Source organism: Ammospiza caudacuta, chromosome 1 (genome assembly GCF_027887145.1).
Source record: "Ammospiza caudacuta isolate bAmmCau1 chromosome 1, bAmmCau1.pri, whole genome shotgun sequence".
Lineage (NCBI taxonomy): Eukaryota > Metazoa > Chordata > Aves > Passeriformes > Passerellidae > Ammospiza > Ammospiza caudacuta.
The window spans coordinates 39792398-39820172 of NC_080593.1; the positions used below are offsets into that span (position 1 = coordinate 39792398).

The 27775-nt window shown below is 37.9% G+C and overlaps 1 protein-coding gene across 2 annotated transcripts; it reads right to left on the reverse strand.

Moving 5' to 3' along the window:
* Positions 1-2154: 2154 nt before the first annotated feature.
* NGLY1 (N-glycanase 1) lies at positions 2155-27543 on the reverse strand. 2 transcript variants are annotated; one of them, XM_058802347.1, is made up of 12 exons: positions 27405-27543; positions 26233-26347; positions 23997-24227; positions 20423-20582; positions 17040-17262; positions 16190-16311; positions 15638-15783; positions 15347-15457; positions 12929-13093; positions 11449-11637; positions 8214-8391; positions 2155-7778 (listed from the first exon to the last, which is right to left on the reverse strand). In XM_058802347.1, the coding sequence occupies exons 1-12, from the start codon at positions 27530-27532 to the stop codon at positions 7603-7605; spliced, it is 1944 nt and encodes a 647-aa protein (XP_058658330.1). In that variant the 5' UTR covers positions 27533-27543; the 3' UTR covers positions 2155-7602. The 2 variants fall into 2 exon arrangements, with proteins under 2 accessions (XP_058658330.1, XP_058658338.1); XM_058802355.1 differs by lacking the exon at positions 27405-27543 and adding an exon at positions 27124-27306 and having other exon boundaries at positions 26233-26375.
* Between the last annotated feature and the right edge of the window lie 232 nt (positions 27544-27775).

A 27775-nucleotide genomic window follows, 5' to 3' on the forward strand; every position in this document is an offset into this window, starting at 1 on the left:
AGACAGCGTTAAAGCTGCTCTCGTCGGCAAGATTGATGCCAGAAAGGCATCATCTCGGCACAGTCGAAAAGACTGGGAGAGCAACGAAAAGTTGCCGGCACCCTCAGAAGGAGGGTGGGGAGCAAAGCTCCAGGAGAAAAAAAAAAGAAAAAATTTTAATTAGTTCTGGCCTCAAGAAGCCAGGGGAAAGGGCTCTCGAGAAAAGAGAGCAGGAAATAATATTAAAGCCCCCGGTCCCAAAACCCAGAAACCCCAAGAAGCTCCTAAAGCGTCCTAAAACTCCGGAGAATACAAGGGAGTCAGGATCGGAGGAGGGGGTGCAGGGGGAAGAGAAGGGATCGGGGGGGGAGGCGTTTCCCGCGGGGGGCACGGCGCGGCAGCGGCGGAGCCGGCGGGGAGCGCGGGTGAAGAGATAAAGGGAGACATGAGTGCAGACGCGGCTTTTGTCAGCGCGGCGCCGGGGGGTGGCGGCCGCTCCGGCCGGCCGGCAGAGTAACCCGGGAGCAAAGTCGGCTCGAATTGCGGGGCGGGCCCGGGTGCCGGCGGGGGGCGGGCTGTACACACCGGCGGGAGGAGCCAGGGACACAACGTCAGAGGGAGAGGAGACAGAGTCGGGACAGACCGAGGGGAGGAGATTCGGAGGTGGAACGAGGGGGAGAGAGTGACGTCTCGGGCGAGGAGGGGCCGTGCTCGGGATCCTATGTCCCAGCGGCTCCACACCCTCCTCAGACTTGATGCCTCTGGTATAACCCTCGGAGTCCCAGTCCCTTCCCTTCAAGGGAGACGTTCTGGTGTTCAAGCTCCATTTTCAGCTGAATTAAAAGCCAAGCAGACACGGTCTCAAATGAGATCACGAACACGGCAATCGACAGGACAGGGGCGGTAGAGCTCAGGCTGTCATCCGAGCTGGGGAGGCCGGTGACAGCGCCACCTAGTGGGGGGCAAGGCTTTCGCTTGTATCTCCACAGATCGAGACGTGGGTGACGGCACGACACGTGAAACCATTTCGAGTGCGAGAACATGAAAATGCGGATCCCAGAACAAAGATCCAAGAGAAAAAAAAAGAGACGAGTACTCAAACAGGGGTCGAGACTCAGATTGCCAAGACGACTCGGAAGAGAAATAAGAAGAAACTAAGGACTTTGGGGGGATTCTCTGTTAAGGTCCTGAATGAAAAGCAAAGCAATGATGTCACACAGAAGTGAAGCCATGAGTTTTATGATGCTTATACGCATCATTCTTTCATTCATTGAAATAAGCAATGGGGGTAATTTACCTATTAGTCAGCCAAAGCAAAATATATGGTAGAATAGTTTGACATCTCTCCCATTTGGAGAGGAATTTTAAGGGTAGAATTCTTTGACATCTCTCCCATTTGGAGAGGAATTTTAAGAGTAGGATTCTATGTTTTAATAATTCTCCTATTCCTCATACTTGTCATCCCATGCATATTTGCATGTTTAAAACACGCTATGAATCGGATAGTAAAAGAGATCTTCCTGGTGCAAACAGAAGGGGGAGATGTGGGATCTCAGCACCTCAGGATGGAGGTGCAGAGAGGCCGAGACCACCCTTGGGGGGCTCGGGAATCCTGGAATGTTGCCAGAAGTGTCTGGTGGCAGGATTTTGATCCTACACAGGAGATGAGACCTGTATGAGGATAGGAGGAATTCACTGGGTGAATGGTGAAGGGATAAGTTAGTTAGAGTGTAAAACACAGGATTTAGGATTTTGGTACAGGGGGGTCTAGAGAAGTAAGATGGAGGAATTGGGGCGTGTCCTGTCCTTCTTCTTCTTCTTCTTGGCCTCCATCTTCTGTGGTGGTGGTGGCACTTTGGGATTGGTCATTACTAAAAGTGCACCGGTTAATAAGAGTAGAAGGTATTGGAGTAAAATGATAAATATTGTACACGTAACTTAGGGTATAAAGATAAGTGACCGCCCGGGGGCTTGGGGAGTGTGCCCATGGCTGACTTGCTGTGCAGACCTCTGTCGGGCTGAAAGAAAATCTTTTAGATAAACAATTAATAAACACCGAGACCGAGACAAGATCAGAAGTCTCTCCTCGTTCTTTGAAGCGTCGGCTCTCCAAGGCCATCCCTGGGCCTTTCCAGGCCACCTAAACAGCAACAGCCTGAAAACCCGACAGCTCTCTCCTCCCATTCTGTACTTTGCTGCTCCATTTGCTCTAAGAGACTGTGACCAACTGTTCCACCTACTTTAGCTCGAGTTTGCTTAAACAGTGCTCTCAGATGTCTTCATTCTCTTACATCAGCCAGTTTCCTTATGACTGTTCCACAGGGCAGTCCGTATATTGTGATCCAAACTGCTCATCTAAAGTTAGTCCAGCATTTCCTCTTCATTGCAACAGTGATAAGCTGCTAGCTGATGATTTTCAGTGGGGAAAGTATGTTCCCCTGGGACTTCAAGGACAATACACTATATTACTGAAGTTCCAAGGATGTGAAATAACACTCAGAATTATGCAATAAAAGAATCAAGTTAACAGAACATACACTGAAATATCACCATTGAAATGCAGAGCGAAATCATCTTTCCCCCAGTTTGTAAGACCTCTAACAGGAGACTCAGTCCTTCAAGGCTAAGCAGGTGCTCAATGCCATGCTGAAATCTCACATCCTTACAGGTAATACAGACCTAAAGTTCTTGGTTACAACATACCACTAAACACACTTTCTCCAAAATCAAAGATCCAGATTATTCACTGGAACAAAGGAAGGAATTATCTATAACAAGTGGGATCCTGTTCTTAATTCTAAAATTATTTCTATAGCTTAAACTATAGAAACTAGTAAAAATAAAAAAATATTTAAACTCAGATATTCCTTAAATCTCACACAGATTTAAAAAACTCCTGTTAATTTAGTCTCAGCAATTTTCTTCTACTGAAAACTTTCAGGGACCTAAATATAAATAAACACACAGTAAAATGTCTCAAAACCAGGGTCAGTCACTGGAAGCTACTTCTGCCAGCATCAGTTTATGTAGTCCATTATATTTCTTTTGCCATAAAATTTTATTAAGTCCTGGTAACTTTATTGGTTTCTGGGCATCATCAATTTTAATTACTACTGCTTTTTGTTCTGCTGAGTTTGAATATTTTTAATCTATCCCTTTCATCTCCTTTTACCAAATAAATAAATCAACTTCTTTTTTGTTGTAGTATTTACCATACAGTTGCAACTGTGTACATAAATTAAATTAAAATGTATTTTAAGTTAGATGAGAATAAAATAAAGCTGAAGAAATTGAAGAAGGCTAATCATAAACAAAGAGAAAGCCTATTACAAAGCTTACCATAAAAAAAGCCCCAAGCCCAAGAATAAGAACAAAAATCTTAACAATGGAGAAAATCAGTGTTATCTTATTCATGGTCATATTTAAGCCTTTACACATTTCATAATACCTGTGTACCTAAAATACATATATTTGACCTTGACTTGTTACTTGGTCATTCCTAGGTTCCATAATATAGGCTGGGAGGTCTCAAAATTCTACTCCTGAAGTTTAAAACTTAAATAAAGAAGGACCTTTTTCAATCTACTAAAGACATTTTTTTTTTTTACTCTACTGTCCTTCTGCTTGGATTAAATATCCAAGATCAGCATAAAACCCCAAAACTGTCCCAGGTATTACTGCTATTACTCTTCCCTTCTGCTCATGTTGACAGCTATATGACCAGTGATCATACAGGTACATATAATATACACTACATTGCTGATTAGTATTTAGAAAGGCCATAAGGTACAAGCCATAAAGCATTGGTGCAACAGCAGTACCCTGTAAAGAACCTTCAGAACCAGCACCAGGTAAGCTGAACTACTGCAAATAATGTTGAATACTTTTCCCCAAAATACTCAAAGTACAAAAAGGACCTAAGCCAGCAACTGAGTTTAAGGAAGGCACGTGTCTGCAATTTCCTTCTCAACCTTCCATATGATAGGAAGCTGAGACACAAGAAGTCCCTTCAATATTAGCACATTTTTAAAGTTGTTGAATTGCTCGAACAACTGTGGCAAAACTTCAACTTTGTCCAAACCTAGAGGCTTGAATGGAATTTCTGATTTCCTACAATGAAAATCAGATATTTATTTTAAATAATGCCTATACTTAAGAAATGCTGTTTTGACAAATACTTAGGAAGTCCACTAAATTCTTAACTAGCAGTTTGCTTCCATTTCTAGCTTGAGCAACCAGAGGTAAAGAAATGAGGAGTGTGGGTGTGGAGAAGAGGCAGATATCCTGATATCTGTCTGGAACAATCTCTGCCCCTCTCGGAGTTCCTTTGTTTTGGCTTGTTTTGTTTAGAGCTGCAAGAACTCTGCAAATGGGTGTTCCCAGCTTCTGGCAGCCATATGTGCTGCCTGCCATCTGTTTTCATTCCACTGCACTATGGAGACAAACACACTTTATTTTTAGTGTTCTACATTTCCTGATGTTGCACATAATAAGGATTATATCTTAAATCCAACCCGCTATATGTGAAAAATCTTCCAATGTTAACAAATGAGTTAAGGAGACAGATTTTCCTACAAGACCAGATAAGATAATTTGCACTACTTGCTTCTCATTGTAGGTTATATAATTTACACTGAAGTTTGTTTGGTTCCTGCATAGCTGTGCTCTGTACCTCTTCTTTCTTTCTACACTGCCTAGAAGGGGCTTCCTTCATGTATTTTAAGGATACATCTTCCCAGCAACTTCCTGGGGTGTAGGAAATTACTAAGCATTAAATGTCAAAACAGGATATGAAGAAATCAACAGCTGGACGATCAACTCTAGATAGACAACAGTGCAACAAATACCTGTTTGAAAGGAGGAATTCTGTGCACAGGCTCCCACATAGTTCTGTTGGAAACCATGCACCCCATAATCAGTTTGCAAGCATTAACTGGGTAATGTAATATTTATGTAAACTTTTAATGGAAAAGATTTCACTGTTAGACCTCAGTGCAACCCTGGAAGGCACCCATGGATGGCACAGTGGACAGCCAGCTGTTCTTCAAAATGTACCTAAGCTGGATTCTAGAAAACATTGCTGATTTTACCTGTATTAAGCCATATATTTCTAGGCAACAGTATTTTTAATTACCTCATTTAATCTCTACCTTCTTAAACTTCTAAAAAGTTGAGTAAGCACTGCCTTCTATCTACATGTGCCCTGATCACCATCTACCACTCACCCAGTATTGTACCATTGCCAGCACAACTTAATAATCATACTTTTAGAGCAGATTGCAGCACAGATCTTTCCACCATGTAATACTGCAAATTCAGGACACTGTAAATTAACATTAAACAACTGTGGATGAGGAATTACCTCTGGTTAAAAAAAAAATAATTATTAAAAGCTGGGCTGAAATGGAGATCAACAGAGGATTATTAGTGCCTTTAAAACAATGTGTGAAGAGATTCAAAGTGTTCATTGTTTATAGGGTACTTCAAAAGACAACTGAACGAGTTCCATTTACATTTTTCATATTAGCTCTATTCAGCTTGGATTACTTATTAATTCTTTCCTAAAATAAGCACTTCTATTCATTGCATGTGATCTTATAAATACAGAAGTTCTTCTTCATTAATTAGACTGGCAAGGAATTTTTCCAACTTTTTAATTCATTCAAACTTTTAAAAAATGGACTTAAATTACTTTAAGTTATCTGCAGCTATCACTCTTCCCCCAGAGATTCTGACCAAAATTATGAGAAATTTACTTTATCTTACTACTTTTAAATATATTCTGCCTTCTGATTTCAAATTATCAGATGCAGTTAAGGAATTTTGCAATTCCTCGCGGTCCTCTAATACACTGCAAAAACAATTTCTGCTTTAAAGCAGTAACTATTTCAGCTATCAAAATATTAAGTAGAAATAGTTTTGTTGACGGGTGGCACCTGAGTTATCTTCCTTTTCCTTTTTTCTACCAAGGTAGTATCTATATTAGCCTAAAATACTCTTCTGTTGAGTCGCCACTCAAAATCTCAGAAAAAGTGTTTAACTGAAACCAAATACAGTAGTTTTAAATGGAGACTGGCAAATTCACTTTGCATTAGTCAAGCACTGATAAACATCCTTCCAGTGTGTACTCTTCCCTTCCAGTGTGTACAATACAGTAAGTACCCTGTCATTGTGTTAATCTGTATTGTAGGGGTGAGGCTCTTTTAATTCCCCTCATAAACCGTTCATTTACATCCTAAAGTAAAGTATATAATCCATCACATATTGTTCTGTCACTTCTGAGCTGCCATAATCTACTATTTGTTAAAATTCCATTGTTCACTCTGCATATGCAGTTTTCTAATAAAATCTGAATAGTTTTATATTTGCTTAGATTTGTTGAAAGGTCAGCAAACATTTATTTCAACATAAATTATTTTTGACAAACACTGGAAATCAATACAGAGGTTGGAAAGATCAGAAAAAGGAAGAAAAACTTTAAAAACACTCATCCTGAGAGCATCATCCTTAATTCTCACTTATTTAAAAAATAAAACCATAGTTTGAACTTTGTATTTTAGTTCTATATTAGAGTATCTCTTGTATAATCCAGGCAAGGCCTTCCTCACATTCTGATAAAGACTATCTAATCTGAACATTCACTCCATGTTTTATTCAGAGCACTGCAACATCTGATGTCTCCTGGATAGTATTTTTTATTATATTGATTGAAAATAAATGTAAAGACTGAATTAACTGAACAGAAAAAAAAAATGTATATACTTTAACATCAAATTTGGGAAGAGTATTTAAAGCAAGTTAAGGCAACAGCTTAAAAGGATTTCAACCTACATGCCTAACTTGTAAAAGATTTATTAAGCAAATCCAAATTAATATTATTTAAAAAGTATTTATAATGAATAACCTATTTTTTCATAGAAAAAAATATTATGTTCTTACTCAGTTTTAAGCCTCAATTTTCTATCACAGGCCATGACAATTTTAGGTACATAATGAACACTTCTTTCAAAATGAGGTTATTTTCCCAGCAACCACCATGCTTCCAAATAGTTCTTGGTATTAAACACAGGTTTAATACTTAGACATCTAACACGGAAATTTTGAAGCAATATTGAAATTAACTTAATTTCAGCATTTCTTGATACTACACTAAATCAGTTTTTTAAAAAATGTCTAAATCCTCTAATATTGTTTAAAATATTTTGAAATCATCAGAAGCATCTGTTATAATTGGGAAACAGAATTCAATCTGTTTTCCCAAGCAGATTACAAAAACTCGAAAAAACCAGCAAGCCAATCCCAAAACTCCACATTAAAATCAATGTGCTTCTATGATCATGTTTTGCTTCCTAAAAATTGTTTCCTTGTTATTGTAAAGTTTAAGAAAAGGGTACTTTATGGTTCAATCCCTTAATTTTTGTCTTTGTTTTTATAGCAAAGAGGTTTTCATTGTGATGTTTACCTATTCAATACACGTGCAGTTTCAAGTTGGTTTAATGGAAGCAGTGAAACAGGAAATAATCTGCCAGCAGAATGAAGAGGAATTGCCAACCAAATCTTCATGTTGTATCCATGGTATAATTTCTTCAAGGAATCCAAAGTACACTTCCGCAGTTCAGATTCTCAGAGGTCACTGAGTTTTATAATTATTTCCAAGCAATTTTCCCCACATCCTGTTAAGCTCTCTCTAAACAGCTGTGTGTGTTGCCATGCAGCTTCACCATCCCCTCCATTCAGAACTGCTTCCAACATAACTTCTGTTGCTCCAGAAAAATCTGAATAGGAGCAAAGATTTTTATCTATTGGAGGAAAAGACAGATAATTCAGTAAGCCACAGCTCCAAACAGTATATAATAATAGAATGCACATTAAAAATGCTAAGCTGTAATAGATGTTTAATGATTTCAGTTGCAACTACTCAGATTCATTTGCCACCAGACATAGAAGCATCTATCCTTCCTAGTAAAAGACAAGTATCATATATTCACACTGTGTTCTTGCTTGCTCTGCCCTATTGCAGGTAGGACTGTGTATATTAATAAAACTGAGTTTTGTACCAGCTTTAATTAAATTCACAGTATTTTCTTGACTTTGCTAAGAAACGCTGTTGGAAAACTAAAGAATATTGACATTTTGTTTTTAGTGTTTGCACAGTAGTCTCTCCATATAAACTATTTATTTTCAGTAACACCTCTGCTACATGATATAATTCATTATTTAAATTCCACACTTACCTCCTATCAGAGAAATTTCTGCTGTAGGAGAGTGAAGTCTCCACTGTATTCTTCCACTATGAAATGCCTGACTGCTTGTCCTAACTGAAATGTTATCTATTTTTAGACCAACTGACTTGCACTCAAACTTCCAGCTGATGGAAGCAGAGGATGATCCTTCTTTTCGGGCTAAATAAACCTACATGAAAGAAGACACAACCAGCATGTCAAAAACTGAGATGACCAACACACATCTAATTAATCCTCATAACAAGGACATAAAAATTTTAAGATAGCACATTTTCATTCTTTGTCAAGCCCCTGAATCTTTAAAACTGTACAAAGTAAAATTTTATATTAAAAACCTCTTTTTTTATCCCCAAGTATATTCCACAGTTAGGTAATTGTACACATTCACAGCTCCTTGCTAGGGAACACTAAACTATTTCAGTACAGTACTGCTGATGGAAAGAATGGTGCAATCAGTAGCCTCATCAGCTGTGGCTGCACACTGCTTCTCCTAGGACTTGGATTTGTTTCTCAGTTAAAGCAAATCATACATGCTGATCATTTATAAATCCCATATTAATATTATTTGAACTGTTACAACTTTGTTTAATTTAATTTAGTTCCAATGCTGTCCTGAACCTGGCTGAAGAGCCACGCTCACATATTAACATTAACTAAAGTTACTATGAACACTCTCAAGAATTTGGTCAGAAGTGCCTGACAGTTCTTTCAAGTGAAACATCTATCATCAGCAAACCTAAATAACAGACACTACTGTGTGTTTAAAGAGTCCAAATTCCTGTGATCCTTTTGGAATCCTAAATTAATAAAAATTCTGTCATGTCCAAGCTTTTGATTAATATCATACTGAGTGGACTTAGTCAGCTCTTTATTTTTTAATCTTGAGAGAACCTGAACAAAACGATAATAAAACACAATAGTTAGTTTTACTAAAGAACCCACCTAATATAGAAACGTAATAGACTATTAAACAGAATTTTAGTATTACTATTTTCACATTGAAGTAAGCTAAAACCCCCTAAAGGTGTGAGGTCTTACACTGAAGATCACCTATGAAAATGCAATGATTTAAGCTGTTTTCATGTCAATGTAATCCTAATGTTCATTAAGGTGCTGACCTCCACATATTTTTTGAGTATCTCAGCTGGTTCTAGCAAGAGCTTTCCCTTGATCAGATCCTACTGAACTGCTGTATTTGAGTAAGGAAGCCAAAACACCCCATTACATACTACTTTGTTGAAATGCACTAAACACAGTTTGGAACACTAGAAAAGCCTCAAACATTAGTCTGTTACATCTATCATTATAATATCCAAGCATTTAATCAGAAAAAAAGAACTTAAAAGTTTTCTTTTGTGTATTTTTTGACTTTCCTCTAACTTTCAAACTTGGTTGTTTTATTTCTAGTATTATGTGAAAAATACCTGAATTCAGAGGGAAAAATGTAACCAACCAACCAACTCATTCAATTCTTTTCCACTGCAGCAATTCTTCTGGACAACAAGCCTTTCACCAATCCATGGATTTCAGATCTACAGGTTCTTACACTATTACTATCACCTACTGTGGTCTGCCAGTTTGAGTCCTGGATACCAGGTTATCTCTGGGTAATGTGACTGAATTTGTGGTTTGTACCTGTTTGCATTGTGTACCATAAAACCAAGTGGTTATTTTCTGTTTCTATTCATCTAATACTTACAGATACATTTTCTGTGGCTTTTAGATTTAAATGCCTTTCCATTCATCACATAATAAATGTTAACCAAGTATTACTGTAAAGGTTCCTTTGGCTTTTAAGTTCTTGGATGGCTGAATCATACTCCCCAAGCTGCATCTTGTACTAAAAGAAAAGGCAAACCCCAAACAACCTTTCCCTCTGCTGTTATCCCCCATTATCCAAACAGCACCCAATGGAAAGTAATTTTCAATTCTAAGATTCTTACACACTTTTTGTAGGATGCAAATTCCTGAAAAACTAACATGCCTTACCCACAAGTCTGAGAAAGAGCTGGAGCCGTAGCTCCTAATTTCTCAATGCCACCATCTCATCCTTTTGAGGTGTTACTGAATACAAGGCTAAAGTCTTGTTGCCTGGTCTTATAGATTAGTCCCACCCTGTCTTATCTGATTAGTAGAGCTGAGAAAAATTGTAGTTTAGTTTCAGTGCAGGGACAACAGGTTTCTTGCAAAAGTGAGGATGACTGATCATTGCAGAAGTGCAAACATAATGTACTATCAGATATTTAGCAGATCCTGGAGAAGCAGACAACATCTGTTCCTTACTCTGAGATTCTGTTACTTCTCTTTTACTATTAAGTCTACCCTGTTGTGACATCTTTTGTACAATTCTCCCGTTCCTTTCCTTATTCTTTCTCTTTAGGGCAGCACAGCCTCTTCAAGTAATTCCCCCAATGCATTTTGCAAGTCAGTTATGTACAGATCTTCCAGGAGAGAAAATCTCAAGAGGCAGATACATACTTAGCTCCATTTTTATCAATGGGAAGCTAGAAGAATATTTGGTCAGAGACCCTTCAGACTAGTAAAATGACATAGGAAAAAAGCACTAACATGCTCTAGAGTCCCTGACAAGAATGTTCAGTTCCACAGTTGGTTGCTGTTGTGGGAAAAGCTGTTTGCTAGAACATGGCCCCTTCCCATTGCACAGGCAGCAATTCTCTTCTTAGATTTAGAGCCTATGACTCTTGTGCTGCTCAGTCCTGACACTATGGAAGGATTCTGGGCAGGGTATACAATATTCTGGATAACTGATAGGTTCTTGTCTTCTTGCAGATGGAACTGTATTATTTAGGAAGGCAATTTCTTCCTTTGGCTGTACATCAAAGAGATGATGATACGCTATAAAACTATTCTTAAAACAACAAATACCTTTTTTTATTTCCAGAGAAGAACTGCTTTTCAATAAAACAGCATTTTCCCACAAGCCTAAGAAGGAAGCCATTTTATAAATTTGGCATTCTGGCAAGGATTTTGCCTACCTGCAGAGAATTCAATCATCCTTTCTGAAAGACAAGTTAAATTTATTTCTAATTTCTCATACCATCTGGCAATCTTACTGAATCTTAACAACAGCATTTACTAACATCTGCTAAATTCTATGGGCACCAAGAGAGGTTTTGAATACTAACATTGGCAAGGGTTTTCTGTTTTACTGGAGTTATCATAATTTTACTGTACATTATAGGCTTTTAATAATTGCTATTCTTACCATTTTCCAATCTGTTTCAACCTTTCTCCAAATAGATTCTGCCTTCCAAACACCTGCTTCCCAGCCACTTATTTTTTCATTGTTATTGGAAATCCGTGTATAACTATCTTCTATTACATTGTAGACGAGATGGAACAGTTTAGATGTCTTCTCCTTTTCAGAGGGAATAAAAACTACTTCTTTTCTTTTCTGAAAAAACAAAAACATACAAGCACCTTCATTCCCCAATGCCTAAATTCCCTCAAGACTACATTACTTTTAAACTGTTTGTCAGGGTTTTGCAATTCAGTTTTGCTGCCAAGTGAAAAAAAAAAAGGTCCTTTTTAAGAGAGGTCATGTACAAAACCATTTCTGCAGAAGAAAAGTTTTAAGCCAGTTTCTTACAGCACACTTGCAACTTTTCCAGAGTGGAGGAGTACTTTTATTTTTTAAATTTTCAAATAATTATTTCAGAAGTAATTTTTTAACAAACTAACATGAAATAGTATCATCTAAGTAAGAAATGAGAGTTTCAGAACAGAAAATTTTTATGCTGAGTACATTGCTTGTACAGTGAATAAGTAAATGGTATTCTGAATAGCAAACCTGTAACTACCATATACAGGTGCTTGTGTATGCCAGTTTACAAATCAACTTCAAAAAACTTAAAAGTACAAAATTTTTACCTTCACAGTATTATATTTTTTTAAGTAATTGTTCTTAAGAGTTTCAGAAATTAAGTCTTCCAAACAATAGAGAACTGCAATAAACTATTAGTTTCTTAAACTAAGACAATCTTAAGAAGCTCATTACTTTCACTCAACTGTTTCTGTACGGGACAGACATTCCACATGATGGGATTGCTACAAAATTTAAGACACATCTTCATATCCTGACTCAAGCTAAGTATTATTATGGTTCTGGGAAACTGTATCTTAGCATAAAAGTCAACCCTTGCTTTTGGAAACAGTAAAAAATACTGATGTGAAAATCAATAAAGCTTATTATTTAAGAGATTGTTAAATTTACACAATTCTAATTGCTCCCACATTTTTAGTAACAAAAATAGTTGGTCAAAACCTACTATTGGTTTAAACCTGGAAGTACCTAATAATACAAATACAACATTTTTTTACAATTTTCCCAATCTAACTAACTTGAACTTTCTAGCTCTGTCAAACTAACTAATTTAAATGAAATAAGTATTTTTAACTTTTAAGAACAAAATACATTTTATATCAAGAAGTCCCAAACATTATTAGAATCAATAGACCACCATCAATTCTCAAAAATTACTCATGGACCTCTACTGAATTCACATCAAACTTTCACCTAATGTTTTTGCAAGATTCACTTATTTGAGCTGAATCTGGCTATCTACCATGAATTTTTTTTGGTTTTGTTTTTGGTGGGGGTTTTTTTGTTTGTTTTTTTACAGACCATAATCACAAATTCTTAGTTAGCTACCTCTAAGATGGTCATCAGTGCAAAAGTTAAATACCTCTGAACCAATTTCACCTCTGGCTACTCGCCAAGCCATTGAGCCTGATGTTCTTCCACCATATTCTCCAGGTTTAGGTGTTCTAGGAGAAATAAACTCAACAAGCTCCACAATAGTCCTTTCCAGGAGCTCTCTTTTTCTATTTTCTGACAAAGACTTTTGTCTCTGAAAAAAGACATTTAGGAAAAAAGAAAGCATTCAGAAAAATGGTATTTGTAATTCTGCTCTAGAGTGACACCAACAGGGAAAAATAGGATTGAAAAAATGGATTAACATTTAAAGTCTAGACTGATTGTTAGAGCCATTAATCTTATACCACAAATACAAATACAAACTAGTCATAAGTACACAGTTATGTGACAGCAGTGTTTTCTCTAGGAACTTTCAGGCACTGTAAGGAATTCTTTTAAAATAATGTTTGTGCTTTTTCTTTAATACATTAATTTGGATGATAAAATTCTTCCATAACAGTTTTCATAGCTATTCATATGTATACTGGACCATAGCCATTTTCAATATTATTTGGAGGAAAGAGAAGGCAAAGAATCAGTTGTGGTCAAATTTTTCTTCTCTAAGGTGCAGTGACTTAGTTGGCAACAGTTTTGGTTTTGTGATTAAGCCCAAACAAAAATCTTTGAAAGCATTATTTCACTGATTTGGTCATAAACAAACCATGACATCTCTGTTTTACAAACATCAGAAAAATCAAGAAAAACTTAGTTCCAGAAAGATTAGCGAAAAATAAAAGAGAATTACATGTCTTTACCTACATGAATATATCTATGAGCAATTTTTTTGTAAACAACTTTGAAACAATTTATTGAGATGTCAGTATTTTGTCTATATGATCTTCATGTCAAATAAACAAATCTGGAATGTGAAGCCTTTCATTCTTTTAACTGTGGATAAACTCACATGGGGCTGAAAAAAGATCAACATTGAGTATATAAACTATTACATGCATCGTCTTTTTTTCTGCTTTGGTGATCACCCAAGGCATGCACACTCAGCCCACTGGGACCTGAAACTTGAGGCTGATAAGCATTTCAATTGTCTCAAAAGCAGTTCTGACCCCAGCAAGTTTTGCTAATAGAGATTACACAAAAGAAACATTTGAAGACTTTTTTGTTCCAAACAATGTGGAATTGTATGAAGAAAAGTAGATACAGAGAAATTATGAGAAACAGCTCCAGCTGAACAAATTCCAGATGCCAAATACCAGTTTTAACACAGCAAGGGGGGAAACACACCTCTGCTTGTGTTCATGGATGACAACCAGTGGTTGCAGCAGTTTTCTATGAAACATCAGGCCTTCCTGAGTCTTAACAGTTGCCCTGACACTTAGGACATCCTTATGCAGCGCTGCTGATCTTGCTCCAGCTCAGAGGAAGCTTGATATGGTTTATCCTAAATTAACAACACCAATCCACAATTTCCTTTAAGCACTTTGATGCTCTGGTTACTCTTCACAGTGCTCTGCTCTGTGACTTTAATTTTTCACTACTGTTAAAATTATTTCAAGCCCTGGTCTCAAAATATTAGTCCAGCTCAATTATTCACAATCTTAATGTATGGCTAACACTCCCAAACCAGCAGGCCTCAAAAAAGGCTTAATCTGTTTTTTAAGTCATCAGCTGTATACTACCACTGGAACTAAAGTTTCCATGCATGGGAATTAGCCCTGTAAGGAAGGGAGAACAAAAGAGAAACCTCAAGGTGGTTCAAAGTTTTATGGTATTCTAGTATATTGCATCAAGTTCCTGGTGTCCCAAGTAGGGAGTGGAAAAAGCTTAGCAGAGAAGTTCTGCAACCATGACATGCAGGTGCAAATGGCTCCATGCATTTTGGGGATGTTAAGCATGAACATTGTAAACACAAATGGCTCTGTGTCAAAGCTCTGCTGATGGTATCAACACCTTTTGGAAGTCTTGGAAACAGCCCATGAATAATTTCCCTCACTTCCTAGAGCTTGTAAAAAATCATTGAAAGAAAACTAAACCTGCATTTCTTACAACTGTAAATGCTACTGTTTTCAACATATAGCAGCCCTGATGTGGAAAACGTTCAGTCACCCTGAAGGAGTTCCACATAGTTACTAACGAGTTGCAGTTTACTCCCAGCAAGTATAAGTCTGCTCCAAAGTCCCTAAGAAAAACAATAAATACACACACATCTGTGTATGTAAGAGATAATATGATAAATAAAGGTATGTAAGAGCCTTATTTCCCACAAGCTCAGCACTGCCACTGATTTCTATGTATTCGGGATAAAATGAGTAATTAACAGCATTTTTTATATCCACAGTGCATGGATATTCCTGTGAGGTTACCAAAAGCATTCCTTTGTTCGAGGACTTCACATATTCCTGCAGATACTTGTGTTTCACTCTCAGAAACCCACTGAAGCAAGGTTACATACCGTTCTATTTAGTGCATTAATTGTCTCTCGCAGCGTAGCTTCGCTGAGCACCGTCCTTCTAGAGAGTACTTCTTCATGTTTACTGCTGTATCTCCAGGTGACATCAACCACCTCAAGCACAAATGGAAGAAAATAAAGCAACCAAAAATTTCCATCTATCTTGCTTCGTTTAAAGAGGCTAGTTAATAAAAGTATGCTTTTCTACAATAATTGGGAAAATCACACCAAGGTGGAATACACTGCACACTTGCTTAGGGCAAGTTTGTTTATTATTAGCATCATTACTCCTACCTCATCTTTGGAGAATGCAATTATGTAGGAGAGCTTCTTTCCCCAGCCAGCTTCATAGAGAAGAGGCTTATCACACACATTTTCACAAGGATCACAGTGAAGCCATCTTTTCTGAGATGAAGAATATACTTCAGTCCACACATGATCTATGTAACAAAGGCCAAGAATAAACAATGACTTATAAAGATGGAGCCTCTATTCTAATCTTGCAGAATATTGTAACTTTTTCCAACTTATTAAATGAACAGGTGAAAGAGCATGTTTTCTGTTCATCTACATAGAGAAACTACCAAAACTTCCTCCTTCTTAGGATCAGACCCTTACATTCAGCTAAAGACTGTATCATTCTGAAATCAGTCATCTGACCTTAGTTGCAGAACTGTATTTCACCTCATCAGGCAGGACAAGAAATTGAACAGATATTGTCTTTGTTGGCTGACTGTGTAACTGCACATGCTGCCTGATGGCTAATATGATCTGAGAGACATAAAATGCATAACCTGCTTTTGCACAGGTTTGCATTAATGTTACAATACTCCAGAACATCGATACCTGTATGGTCCCAGACGTATCTTGCCTCAAACCCCACAGCTCTGCAGCACAGTGTAAAACAGTTGGCCCACTCGCCACAGCGTCCACGTCTGGTTTCCAGAAGTTTTTCAGGGTTGTTATACCTACAGGAGAAAAACAACACAAAACAAGAACAATTAAAAATACATTTCACCTTTCAGAAATCTTTAGATCGTGTTTTGATGATCTGAACAGACTTCAGTATCAATCAGTCCACAGAAGATAATGGAAATAATTGCTATACTGCACAAAATACAAGAATGCTACCTCAACTCACACGACTCCATCATACGTTTATAGCAGCACCAAAACAAATCTGGTTAAGTTTCCAAAATTAATTTAGACATCTTAAAATACTACTTTTATGCTGATCCTTTAAACAGTTAGCAAAATGTCTAAATGCCACAAAAAAAAAAAAGTATAAATAAATTGTATATTTGTTCTTCTGCTATAGACTCAGCAAAAGATGTACGCTATGCTGTGATTTTCTGCAGAAGTGAAGTTTTCCCTGCAATAACAAAACACTACCTACATATAGTTGCCAATATTAACATATTTTATTTAGAAGCTGTAGTTCATCAAATTAACATTAAAAAAAAAACCCAAACAAGCCAGGCAAGTATTCAGAACAGGTCCACATAAGAGAAAGCATATATTGTTTTTAAAAATCTCTGATTTTGCAGAGAAATTGCTGGTTCATCAAACATTCTATCATGTTACTTAAAACAGCTTCTCTACTTTCTGAATTAACAACTTCTCACCTGTTCACAAAATGCACAAATACAAAGCTGTTTCTTGAAAGAAAAAAGGCAGCAAGTTTCTGTATGCTCACCTTGGGAATCTGTTACAGAGCTGACACTGGTTGCAGTAATGGTTTTCCACTCGTCTGGCATCCCACCTTAGATCATCATCAGTAGGCAGCAGGTAGCCACTTTTAGGCTCTGTCTGCCCACCACACCTGCTGCAAGGAAGACTATTTACCCAATGAAAAAAGGAAGTCTTAAACCAGTCCAAAAGCTCCAACAATAAGAAGTCCTCTTCACTCACATGTGCACCTGTAAAATTTATACAACACACAGTTAGTTCAAATGGAAAAATAATTTAGTTGAATTTAACAGTGCCTATGCAAATTAGCATCACTAGGCCTTTATTTATTTTTATGTACTTTTAAATAAAATCCATATTAAAATGCTTTGTATATTACTTAAATACATACAAAAAAGAAAATCTAAATTGTCAAGTCTGAGTAAGTTCAAACTTGAGAACAAAAAACTGCAGTACTTAATACTATAGCTAGAAGGAGAATGAAAAATTGCTCAGAAAAGAGAGTCATATTTATATTTCAGCCTGATGAAGTTCCTGATGCCCTTCATACTCTTCCAGGACTTTGGAACAGAGAGTTAATTATTTTTCTGCTCCAAAATATTTTCCTATTCATAGGAATAACAATTGTTTTGATTTCAACATACCAAAGAACCAGACACTGGCAGCAATCTAAGCAACCAGGTGTACAGGCTTTCTATAAACAGACCTTCTACAAACACTGCCTCATTATTGTAGAAAATACGTATATAGCATGCAAACGTGTTGAGTTTGTTCTAATTTCAGCAAATAAACACCTTTCTCAGCTTACCCAAGGCAGACACAAGATGTCTTTTGTTTTCTACTCTAACTGATTTCACCACACCAGACTGTTCTGGCTCATTTTCCTGCTTACAACAGGAGTTAGAACCTACTTACATATTCTCACTGTTCTGACACGTGGAAATAGCCCCATTTTACCTAAAAAGAACCATCTAAAAATCCAGTTTTTCAGGAAAGATCCATTCATTTAAACTCCTTAGAATCTTTAAAAGCACATCCTATTACAATGTGCAGAGAGATACTCTTCCTTCTCAGATACATAAATATTCAAATAATTCTTCCTAAAAACTTTATCACCTAGGCCACACTGCAATCATAGGTATTACTGTCTGTTATTTTTATGCACTACAGCTTTATTCTAGTCACAGTGCAGACAGGTTTGACTAATGAATATTAACATATAAAATAAATTCGTAAAAATGTTGCTAGAAGGAAATTGAAGGCAGTTGCACTAAAAATTTATGCACTTTTTCAGCATGGTGAAAAAAACCCTAAGTTAATTTCACATCTTGCTCTGAAGCTGTAGTCATCCTTGGTACAAAGGTCTCTGTAGGAGCATTAACACCATTAAACACACATTGCATGAGAAGAGATCATCTGTTAATCAAAACAAGAACACCTGACTTCTAATTATGGTAAAATTTCCATTTTTACTCGGGTATGTTGAAAACCTTTGTGCTGTAACACTCAGAGAAAGGCTCACTGCTTACAAAATGGATATGCTTATATATTCAAATTTTTTGCTAAAAGCTGAATGAAAATATTTCAAGCACAGGCCATACTCTCTTTTCCTGGATAACAACACTCAAAGTAGAACCCATCTGTGAAAATATGACTGCTACGCTATAAACATTCTTCCCTTGATTTGCAAAATAAATCCTTCATTAAAACATCACATGGAAAAATGACAAATGTGATTTCTTTGAACAAAAAACAGTTGGCTGGGATACACAGCTATTTTTGACTGTTCAGTCCATCTTTCTAATGAAATGTGGCAAAGAGAAAAAATAAAATCAAAGCCATAATTCTCATCAAATGACTGTTACCTTCCTAGTCTTTATGAGCCAAAAATGCTCACTATGTGTTGCAAGGCCTATCCCAAAAACAAGTGTCTCCTAGCACTAAATATTTATTCCTAGAGGTGACAGTCTTAATGCAGCAGGACAGAAACCAAGAAGCTGAAAACCAATTACCCAAACATCTCATACATAGTCCATTCCAAAATACATGTTTCTATAAAGCTCTTGAAAAATGCTTTCAAGCTGTCACAATCTGAAACAGTGGAATCCCAGCCCTTCCCCTTTATCTGTATCTAAATTAAGGTCTGGAAGCCATTTTGACTAAATCAGCCTGATGGTTTGGGAAGAAGCACTCAGGGCACTATCCTCTCCCTTCCTTCCCCTTTTTAAACAATGTGCACAGTAGTATTAAAACAGAGTCTAAGAGGCAGGCTTGTTCTTGATTATTTTCCTTTATAAAGAAATTTAATACTTGTAATTTATTACTGCTAAATCTCTTTTCCCCAATGTATTGTCCCATGCTGCTGAATAAGAATGCTTTGCAATTGTTCACATGGTTTCTTACTTCCCAATACAGTTTTATAAAAGAAAAATTACTAAGAAAATCCATTGTCAAAAATTTCCTTAATGCCAAAGCCACAATTACATATTACTGTGTGGCTGTATGAGACACCACATAGTAATTTATAAAAAACATACGAAGAGATTTTTTTTTTGTTTGCAAACCAACAGCACTCCTATAAATTCAGCAGAATTGCTTGAAACAGTCTTCTATCAAAGATTCATGGTGAAAATGATTTTTTTGTTTAAATATGATCTTGGAATTGTATTTTTTAAAATATTTATCTTATAGAAGTAACATTTTACCATGCCACTGAAACAAATCTAAAACCATCACCTGAAAATAGAAATATGTCATTTTAATTGACAAAAACTTCATACATTCAAAACAAATTCACATTTATGAAGAAAGTATAAATTTTAAACACTGATGCCACAAGTATTTATGCCTACATTTCATATCTAGCTTCATGAGGAACAGGGTATAACCCTATTCATTTAAGGATTAGGAAGGAAAGTGATCATTTGCTTGAATCAGGTTGCATCTTGGAAAGATCTCATTCAAAATTTCACCAATATCACTTTAAAAAAGAGAAGTGGTATTTAAAGTTTTATTCTGAATTTAGAACCATAGTACATACAGGAAAACTGCACTCTGAGAATTTCACAACAATGACTACTTGAACAAGAAGCTCCCCTCCTCTTCTTGTAGCTATTTCACTTGAGATTCAAGGAATGCAACATTTGTTTCCCCAGTGCTTTTTTCTACTAATACAGAGAGTCCAAAATTTCTACATAAGAGCAGTAGAAGACGGATGACAAAAGCGAAATAAAAGTAAGAGAAGTAAGTAGTAAATTAGGAAGAAGGCAATTCCAATTTAGAAACAGCATTTGGAACCTGCAGACATATGACCAAACACACACCAACAATGTATGCTATGTTTGAAAGAACACTTCCACTTTCACATACACCTTAACTTGGCAGCATTACCTTTGTCCAGTCTTGTAGCTTGTGCTAGCTTTTTCTGAGCTTTGCTTTTCAATTCCTGGAGGGGAATTGCAGCCAGTGCTTTTTGCTGAATAGAAGGATTCTCATACATCAACACAAGACCCTCAAATTTTGTCTGAAGTGTTTTCAAGATTTTTGCAGCCTGCAAAAGGATTTTCAATCACAAGATGATTTATGAATTTTCACCTTCGCGCCAAGAATAACCAAGATCTCCTATTTTAGTTTAAGTCAGTCATAATTCTATGTTCATGTTTACATTATATATTTATTTACAGTGAAATGTTTATTTGCAAAGATATCAACAAGAACTGAAGACACCACCACTCAAACCGTAAAGCTAGTCTTGCTGTCTCTGAGCATTCTGAATGGTGTCTTGAGTGAAAAATCAATTAACTTAGGGAGAAAACTGTTTTTGAAGACACCTTTAATGGAAAAATCTTTGGCTTCTCTTCCCCACCTAATCTCCTTCTCCTTTCTTTTGGACTGTTTACCCAAAATCCACAAAGACATGCAATTGCTTTCATTTTCTGGGCACTGCTACACTGGTTTGTAGAACTATATTATTGATGTATTCTGCTTATTATTTCTTATTCATGAATGTTGCTTGTCTGTTTCTACTTCCTTCTCTTATAGATCAGTTCTGGTAGAGGTTTATATAGACAGCCCAGTACCCAGCCACTGAACCACGCAGTTTCAGGAGCAACTGGATAAAAGAACAAGGTTTCCTTCAGTCAGTTATCCTAAGTGTCACCTAGAGGCACGTTGCACACAATAAGGTACAACACAGATACCAAAACTAACAGCTGAGGTTAATAATAATGAAGCTGGTAGCTGAGCAAACAATTTGTTCCCATTTAAAAGGGAACAATACAGAAGGTGAAATGGGATTTTGAAAGTAAGAGTCTGGCATATTTTTGGGGGAAGTCTGTGGCACTGCTAAATTACCTTTTCTCTATTGTTACATCATGCTTCAGCCTTTAGCCTTGTTAACTGTGATTTTAATTTAATCAAAAATGCAATGCTTTCCTGAGAGGCTTGCAGCAAATGCAGTATCATACACCCAGGTGTGAGAATGCTTCAGAAGAAAACTTCTTTTAAAGGAGCACTCCAATTACAAGTGCTTGTTTTGATGCTGTTACAGTACTTCAGTATCAGTCCTTCATTTTCATAACTGCTAAAACAGAACAGAGCTTGTTTTGCTTTTCCTGGAGCTCATCAGCTGTAGGTAACTGGTTTAACATCATAAACTCCATTGTGTCCAGATTCATTTAATGCAAGTTGAAAGGAAGAAATAAGGGACATTAGAGATTGCCAAAGGCCTTAAGACCTTCATGGTCCATCAGCTTCCTGAAAGGGTATGCAGGGATATTGCTCAGCACAACAGGAAGTCTCCCAGACTCTCTGACAACTTGGGTTTCTGATGCAAAACCATCAGTGTTACAGTAGTGCTTAATCTGCTTTATAAAAGCCACTATATGAAGTGTTATGCAAACATTTAATCGTAGAAGCCAGGTGAAGCTTGCTGCAGTTCTAAGTTTGGATACACCTTTCCTCCTGTAATCACTATGCCATTCAGGAAGGGATCAGAATCCATCCACCAGAATTAACAACTAGCCATAGCTCTCCTCCTAAGTCTCAAGAATATTTTATGACAAGAAATGCAGAAGAAAACAATGAGGCAAATTCATGGTGGGCTAGGTTCCTAGAACTGTGTATTTAGGAATATTCCTCTGTTCTTTCAAATAATTTGCTTTTCCCTGCATTTACCAGGCCTCCCATGAATGACAGGTGAAACACACAGGCAAGAAAAAAATGCTTGCACTACAGACACAACTCTAAATCTCTCTGACATCTGTCAGCAGTGCATACAACAATAACACAACTATAACTCTGCAGCATTCTCACTGGAAAACAAATCCCCACTGCTGTGCAAGCAAAATGGCCAAGTCAGTGCCAGACTTCCTTCTAATCAATTCAGACTATAAAGACCAAATTCACTGGCTCAGAGACCTATCAGTACAGTTCCCTGTAGAGATCAACTAAATAGAGCATTCTAACAGAGTGCAAACACTGCATTACTAACGCTTCTAAATAGTAGCAATTTTGGTCCCACCACCCAGGCATGGAAAATGAATAGTTTCAGAGAAATGGATCCACAACTCTGATGGCTAGTGTATGTTGGGGCAGAATAACTAGAAATTGCAAGGATTAACCTCTGAACACATTGTGTCAACATTGTGCAACATCGTTGTCACTGTAGGTTCAACTTAAAGCTTCCCTTACTAAGCAGTACAGCAGCAGCAAATCATTCTACAGGTTTCATAATTGCTTCCAACCACCACTGCAGAAGTGACTGAAACAGTAAAAATCTAGAAGCAGGTCAAAAAACCAACCCAGAAACCTCCAAACAAAGTAAAACAAATGCAGTCAGCATATTTTAGAGACAACTACTTCCATGCTAACATAATTAGATTAAATGTCTCAATACAACATGCCTACAACAGTGGTTTTCCCAAAAGACCTTTTGTGTGAGGATGGCTCATTCAGTGCTCTCTATCCCCAAAAGCCATCACTTCAAATAATGCTTTGCCATTTCTCATTCACTGACTTGGGTAGGCATTGGGAAGAAACAGTATGTCATGGTTCATATCCAACAATATACTGATAATATAATGTAAAACATGCAAATTGTGTTTAAGGATGCATGGCAAGTGAGCTTTTGGAAGGATTAATCTTACACCAACTTTGAGATTAAAGTGACACTGGTTCTAGGAGGAAAAACTCTTCAGAAAGTTAAACCAAAGCATCCTCAAAAGCTTCTATCAAGAGGTGTAACTTAGTTTTTCAAAGTTGTATGAGGTGGTGAGTCTTCTCCCATTAGGCCAATTAACATCAGATGAAAGGTCTCTGCTCTGCCTTGATCAGGAACTTCACCTCAACTTCTTGGACAAGGGAAACTTAGCCTAAATAACTATAAATTTGTACTTGTTTGGCTAAATTTCTGTTTTTAATGACAGGCACATGTGAAAAAAGAAAGCCCTCCTCACAGGCTACACATAGAGATCATAATGCATGAACCAAGACAGCAACAATTATAAGCATTATGGTTATGCTCCTCTTCTTCTGCCGGCACTCAAACACCAAACACAACCCTAGTTTTAGCTTCCCACTCTCCCCCTTGTTTTCCATCTTGCTGCTCCTTTTCAACAAATATCAGCTTTTTTTCTTCACACTCCAATCAACAGAATATTCATGGACATCTTCAACAAAATCTCCTGCTAATATTCTGTTTATAGCACATTTCATGCTTAAGTTGTATGTAAACTGAAGAAAACACTCAAAAACTTTGAGAAACCACTTGGGGAAAAAATGCCTAGTCCAACCTTCTCAAAGCAAGATTAGCAATGTGGTCAGACCAAGCTGCTCTAGGCTTAACAATGTGCTTATTTGGAGTCTACTCATTTTCTCTGAGCATTTAACTGTCCTAACAGTAAATTCTTCTTCAATCTTTATATGCAAGACTAAGGAGCCTATGAAGTTTGCAGATCATAATTACCATTTCAAGAGATTGCACAAGTGATGTTTCTGGTCGCTGACGGGCAGGGGCAACAGGTCCTGAAGGGTGCTGTGCAGCTGTCTGAGTGCTGCTGACAGCTTCAGAGGATCCTGATCTGTGGATTTGGTTTGACTCATTCAGTCTGCTACTCCTCTCTCCAGCAATTAAGTCTCTGATTTTACGTAGCTGCTCAATTGAAGCTTCCTTAGGGAAAACCAGGTGAGTTTCTCCCTGAAATTTAGACAAGTGAATTCAGCAGTTAATGCACGTCTAAGCTGGTCAATGAGCTGTAACTTTAGCTGCAGAGTTTACTGGAAGTTAGCATCCTAAGGCTTGGCAGGATTCAGCTTTTTAGATTAGGTCCCTTACAATAGAAACCTGAAGCCTCTCACAACTTCAGAAGCCTACTAGATAAAGAATCTAGAGTCAATCTAGAGAAACAGAGCTTATACCAACATGCTTTGGTTAGTAATTTATTTTGTGGAGCCATTCATGGGCTGTGCAGTTATGGTTTGGCACAGAAAGCAGCAACAACAGAAATGAACAATTAATGCTCAGTTCTCATAGTACAGTAATTAAATCCTAGTCAACACAGGAAGACATCCAATGCTGAGGGAAGAAGCCCCGAGGACAGCATTTGCTGGAAATTCTCATACATACTGGTATCTTTTATGTTGAAGTTTTAAGTTCTCAGGCAATATTACTCTTATTACAGCTGGTACCTGGGTTGATTTTTGGGTTTTATTTTTGACTGCAACATGATTACTGGTAGCATAACAAGAGATCAGTCATTATGACAGAATCAAGTATCTGTGCTTAACATAAAGGAACAGGTTACTAAAAACATGAATAGCCTGAAGCATTCATCCCTTAACAGTTTCAGTTTCTACCACTGCAGCACTTCTATTTATTAAGGTAATTTGTTTACCTACAATTACTTGAGGTCACATATCACTGCAGATGGAGACTTGGTGTTAACACTTAAAAAAACCCACAAAACTAAATGGAATGTATCAATCCATTATCAAGCAGAAGCAAAAGAAGGAACAATATTAGCCATGCAGTTGAAGAGAAGTTTATGAGCTCCAGCTTTGACAGACACAGTAACATAAGACTGAGACAACACACTCTCAGAGAACTGGCCCCACCTACACCACCCACCTCCTGGTTAAAATACACCATTCAAAGTCTCCTGAGCACCCACATAAGAATAAATCCACAAACCGTTTCTCCCTCTGCAGTCACCACTTCTTTCAGTTGACTTTTTCTTTTAATAAACAAATTATAGTAGTAACTTTACCCAAAGAGAAGGCAGAGGTCTCATGACAGCTGGACCTAAGTAACATAATGTACATACCCATACAGTTTGTAGCATCAAACAGACAAATTAAAGTAAAGCCAGAGCTTTGCACTGTTAAACAAGAGTTGGGTTTCCAGTAATTATAAAAACTGCTTCTAGTTTAACAAGCTTTGACACTTTAAGTTCCACCAAGTCAGGGACCACAGCAGAACACAAAGCAATCTTTGAAACGCATCCTTCTGAATGCAAAATAATTAAGATTCAGGCAACACTATTTTAGGATAACATTTCATAACTTTTAAAAATGGGCTTTGAAGGACTCACCCTCCTACTACTACTTGAACAGTCAGTCTATTGCCCTTCACTGCTGTCTTGACAGCACCAGTACTTGTGCAGCTGTGCTGTGAACTGGCTGAAAACATCTCTGGTTTCGTTTTGGAAGATTAAGTTTTCATCAGATCAGCTTCCCTTATCTAAATCACTACAGGGCCCTACTAATGGTAGGAACATGAAGAAGAGTAGAGCTTCTTAAATTTTTTTTCTCCCTTTAAAATGACAGTTTCAACACTCATTTATAATGTCTGATGTCAAACAGACAGCACATTACTACAAAGAGAAGGGGTTTCCACCCTGCTTCCCACCACTTCCTTTGTGCCAGCATGGATATGTATCTAGCCATTCAGTAAACCAGCAGTGCCTGAGCAGCAAAACAAAAATCTTGTTATGCATTAGGTTAGCTCATCATTTTTCTGAAGCAGCCACATCTAAATTCTCTGCTGGTTAGCTACAGATATTTGTGGACAAGGACTGAAAGAAAACACCAACTGCCCTAAAATCTACTGCCTTGCAAGAAAAAGAAACAGAAAAAAAAAATCCAATTTTCAATTTCATTATGTAAACAGATGAAGATACCTGAAGTTATTACATTATACTCACCTCTTGAAACCCCATCTCAAATAAACATTCAACAGCTCCTCTGACAGGCAACAACCTTGTAGAAAATGCTGGATTTCCAATCCGAATTAATCTGTATTTTTCCTCATAGGGATTCCTGAACAAATTGAAAGTTATAATTATATCTGCAAATGAAGGAGACACTTAAAAGCTGGGTAACTGTGAAAAATTTTTTTTAAAGTTTAGTTTCATTTACATCACTTAGGCAAAACCTACATAAAACTTAAGACTTTATAAATGTTTCTCGTGCTTAGTTCTGAGTTACCAACTGGTGCTAAAGTTTAACTTGCAACTTATGCTCATGAATTCATGTTTTGTAGTGATACCCAAAAGGGCTAAGAGACAATTTCACATCCCCTTATACGTGGTGCATTCCAATTGAACCTGCCAGATTAATGCTGGATGGCTTTGGCACCACCACCGAAGCTGTGCTAAACTACCTGGTACTTGAGTGGAACGACTGTAGTCTCTTTACTACCTTTCAGTTCCCTTTCCTCTTTCAATTCCTTTAAAAACCTTTTTCTCTCGCCTCTTTCTTTAAAAGAAGCCAGCCCGGGACTCGCCATTCTCTGTCAGCAGCTTTAACAAGTGGTTGACAAGGCAGACACAGCCAGGGAGGGGCAGCCCGTGCACCTGGAGCTGCCGGAGACACCAAGGTCAATCACACGAACTGCCGGGTGTGGGCACCCGACAGAGCCACCTCGCAGAAACTCAGCTATAATTAACTCTCGGTACCAACCCTGCCAAGTCAGAAGCACAGGGAAAGCAAAAAAGTAGAATAAAAAAAATATCTAAATGAAGTAAAAAATAAGTTTAAATCAAGTTGAATTACTTGCTGTGCATCCACTCGTTTTTAGGTAGTTCAATACTCACCTAAGGTGGAAAATCAGAATAAGGCATCATCTTGTGGTTAATACACAAACTCCTAAACTTTCAAAACAAACCAACGAGCAATAAATAAAGAAACTGAAATCCAGAACACTACACCTCTGTTAATGCAAGCAACATTAATTTTAAAATAGCGACAAAACCACGCGAGACGCTTCTGAGCTCTGGTATTACACAACAGAACCGAAAGCGCCGCGCGGAGCCGGGGAGCGGCCGGCGGGACCCTGCGGCACCGCCCGCGGACCGAGGGCGCCGACCCCGCTCACCGGAGGATGTTGTCAGCGTAAGTGAGGAGCAGCCGCGAGGCCTCCAGGAAGATCTCCCGCCTGTTCTGGCACAGCTCGCTCACGGCGGGGGAGCCCGGCGAGGACGAGAGCCCCAGGGCAGCCGCCATCGCTGCCCGCCCCCCGCGCCGCACCGCCCACCCCAGCCCTGCGCCAAGCGCATGCGCCGTGCGAGCACCGAGGTGACACCCTCAGCCGGGCAGCACCGCCCGCCGCTGGGCGCATGCGCAGTAGGAGCGGCGGGGTCACCGCTGGCAGCCCCCGCGCCGCAGCCGCGCGTTTGGGGATTTGGGGGGCCCCTAAAGAGCCCCCCTTTAAAGGGTTTAATCCCGACCCCGCACCCCTCTGGGCAG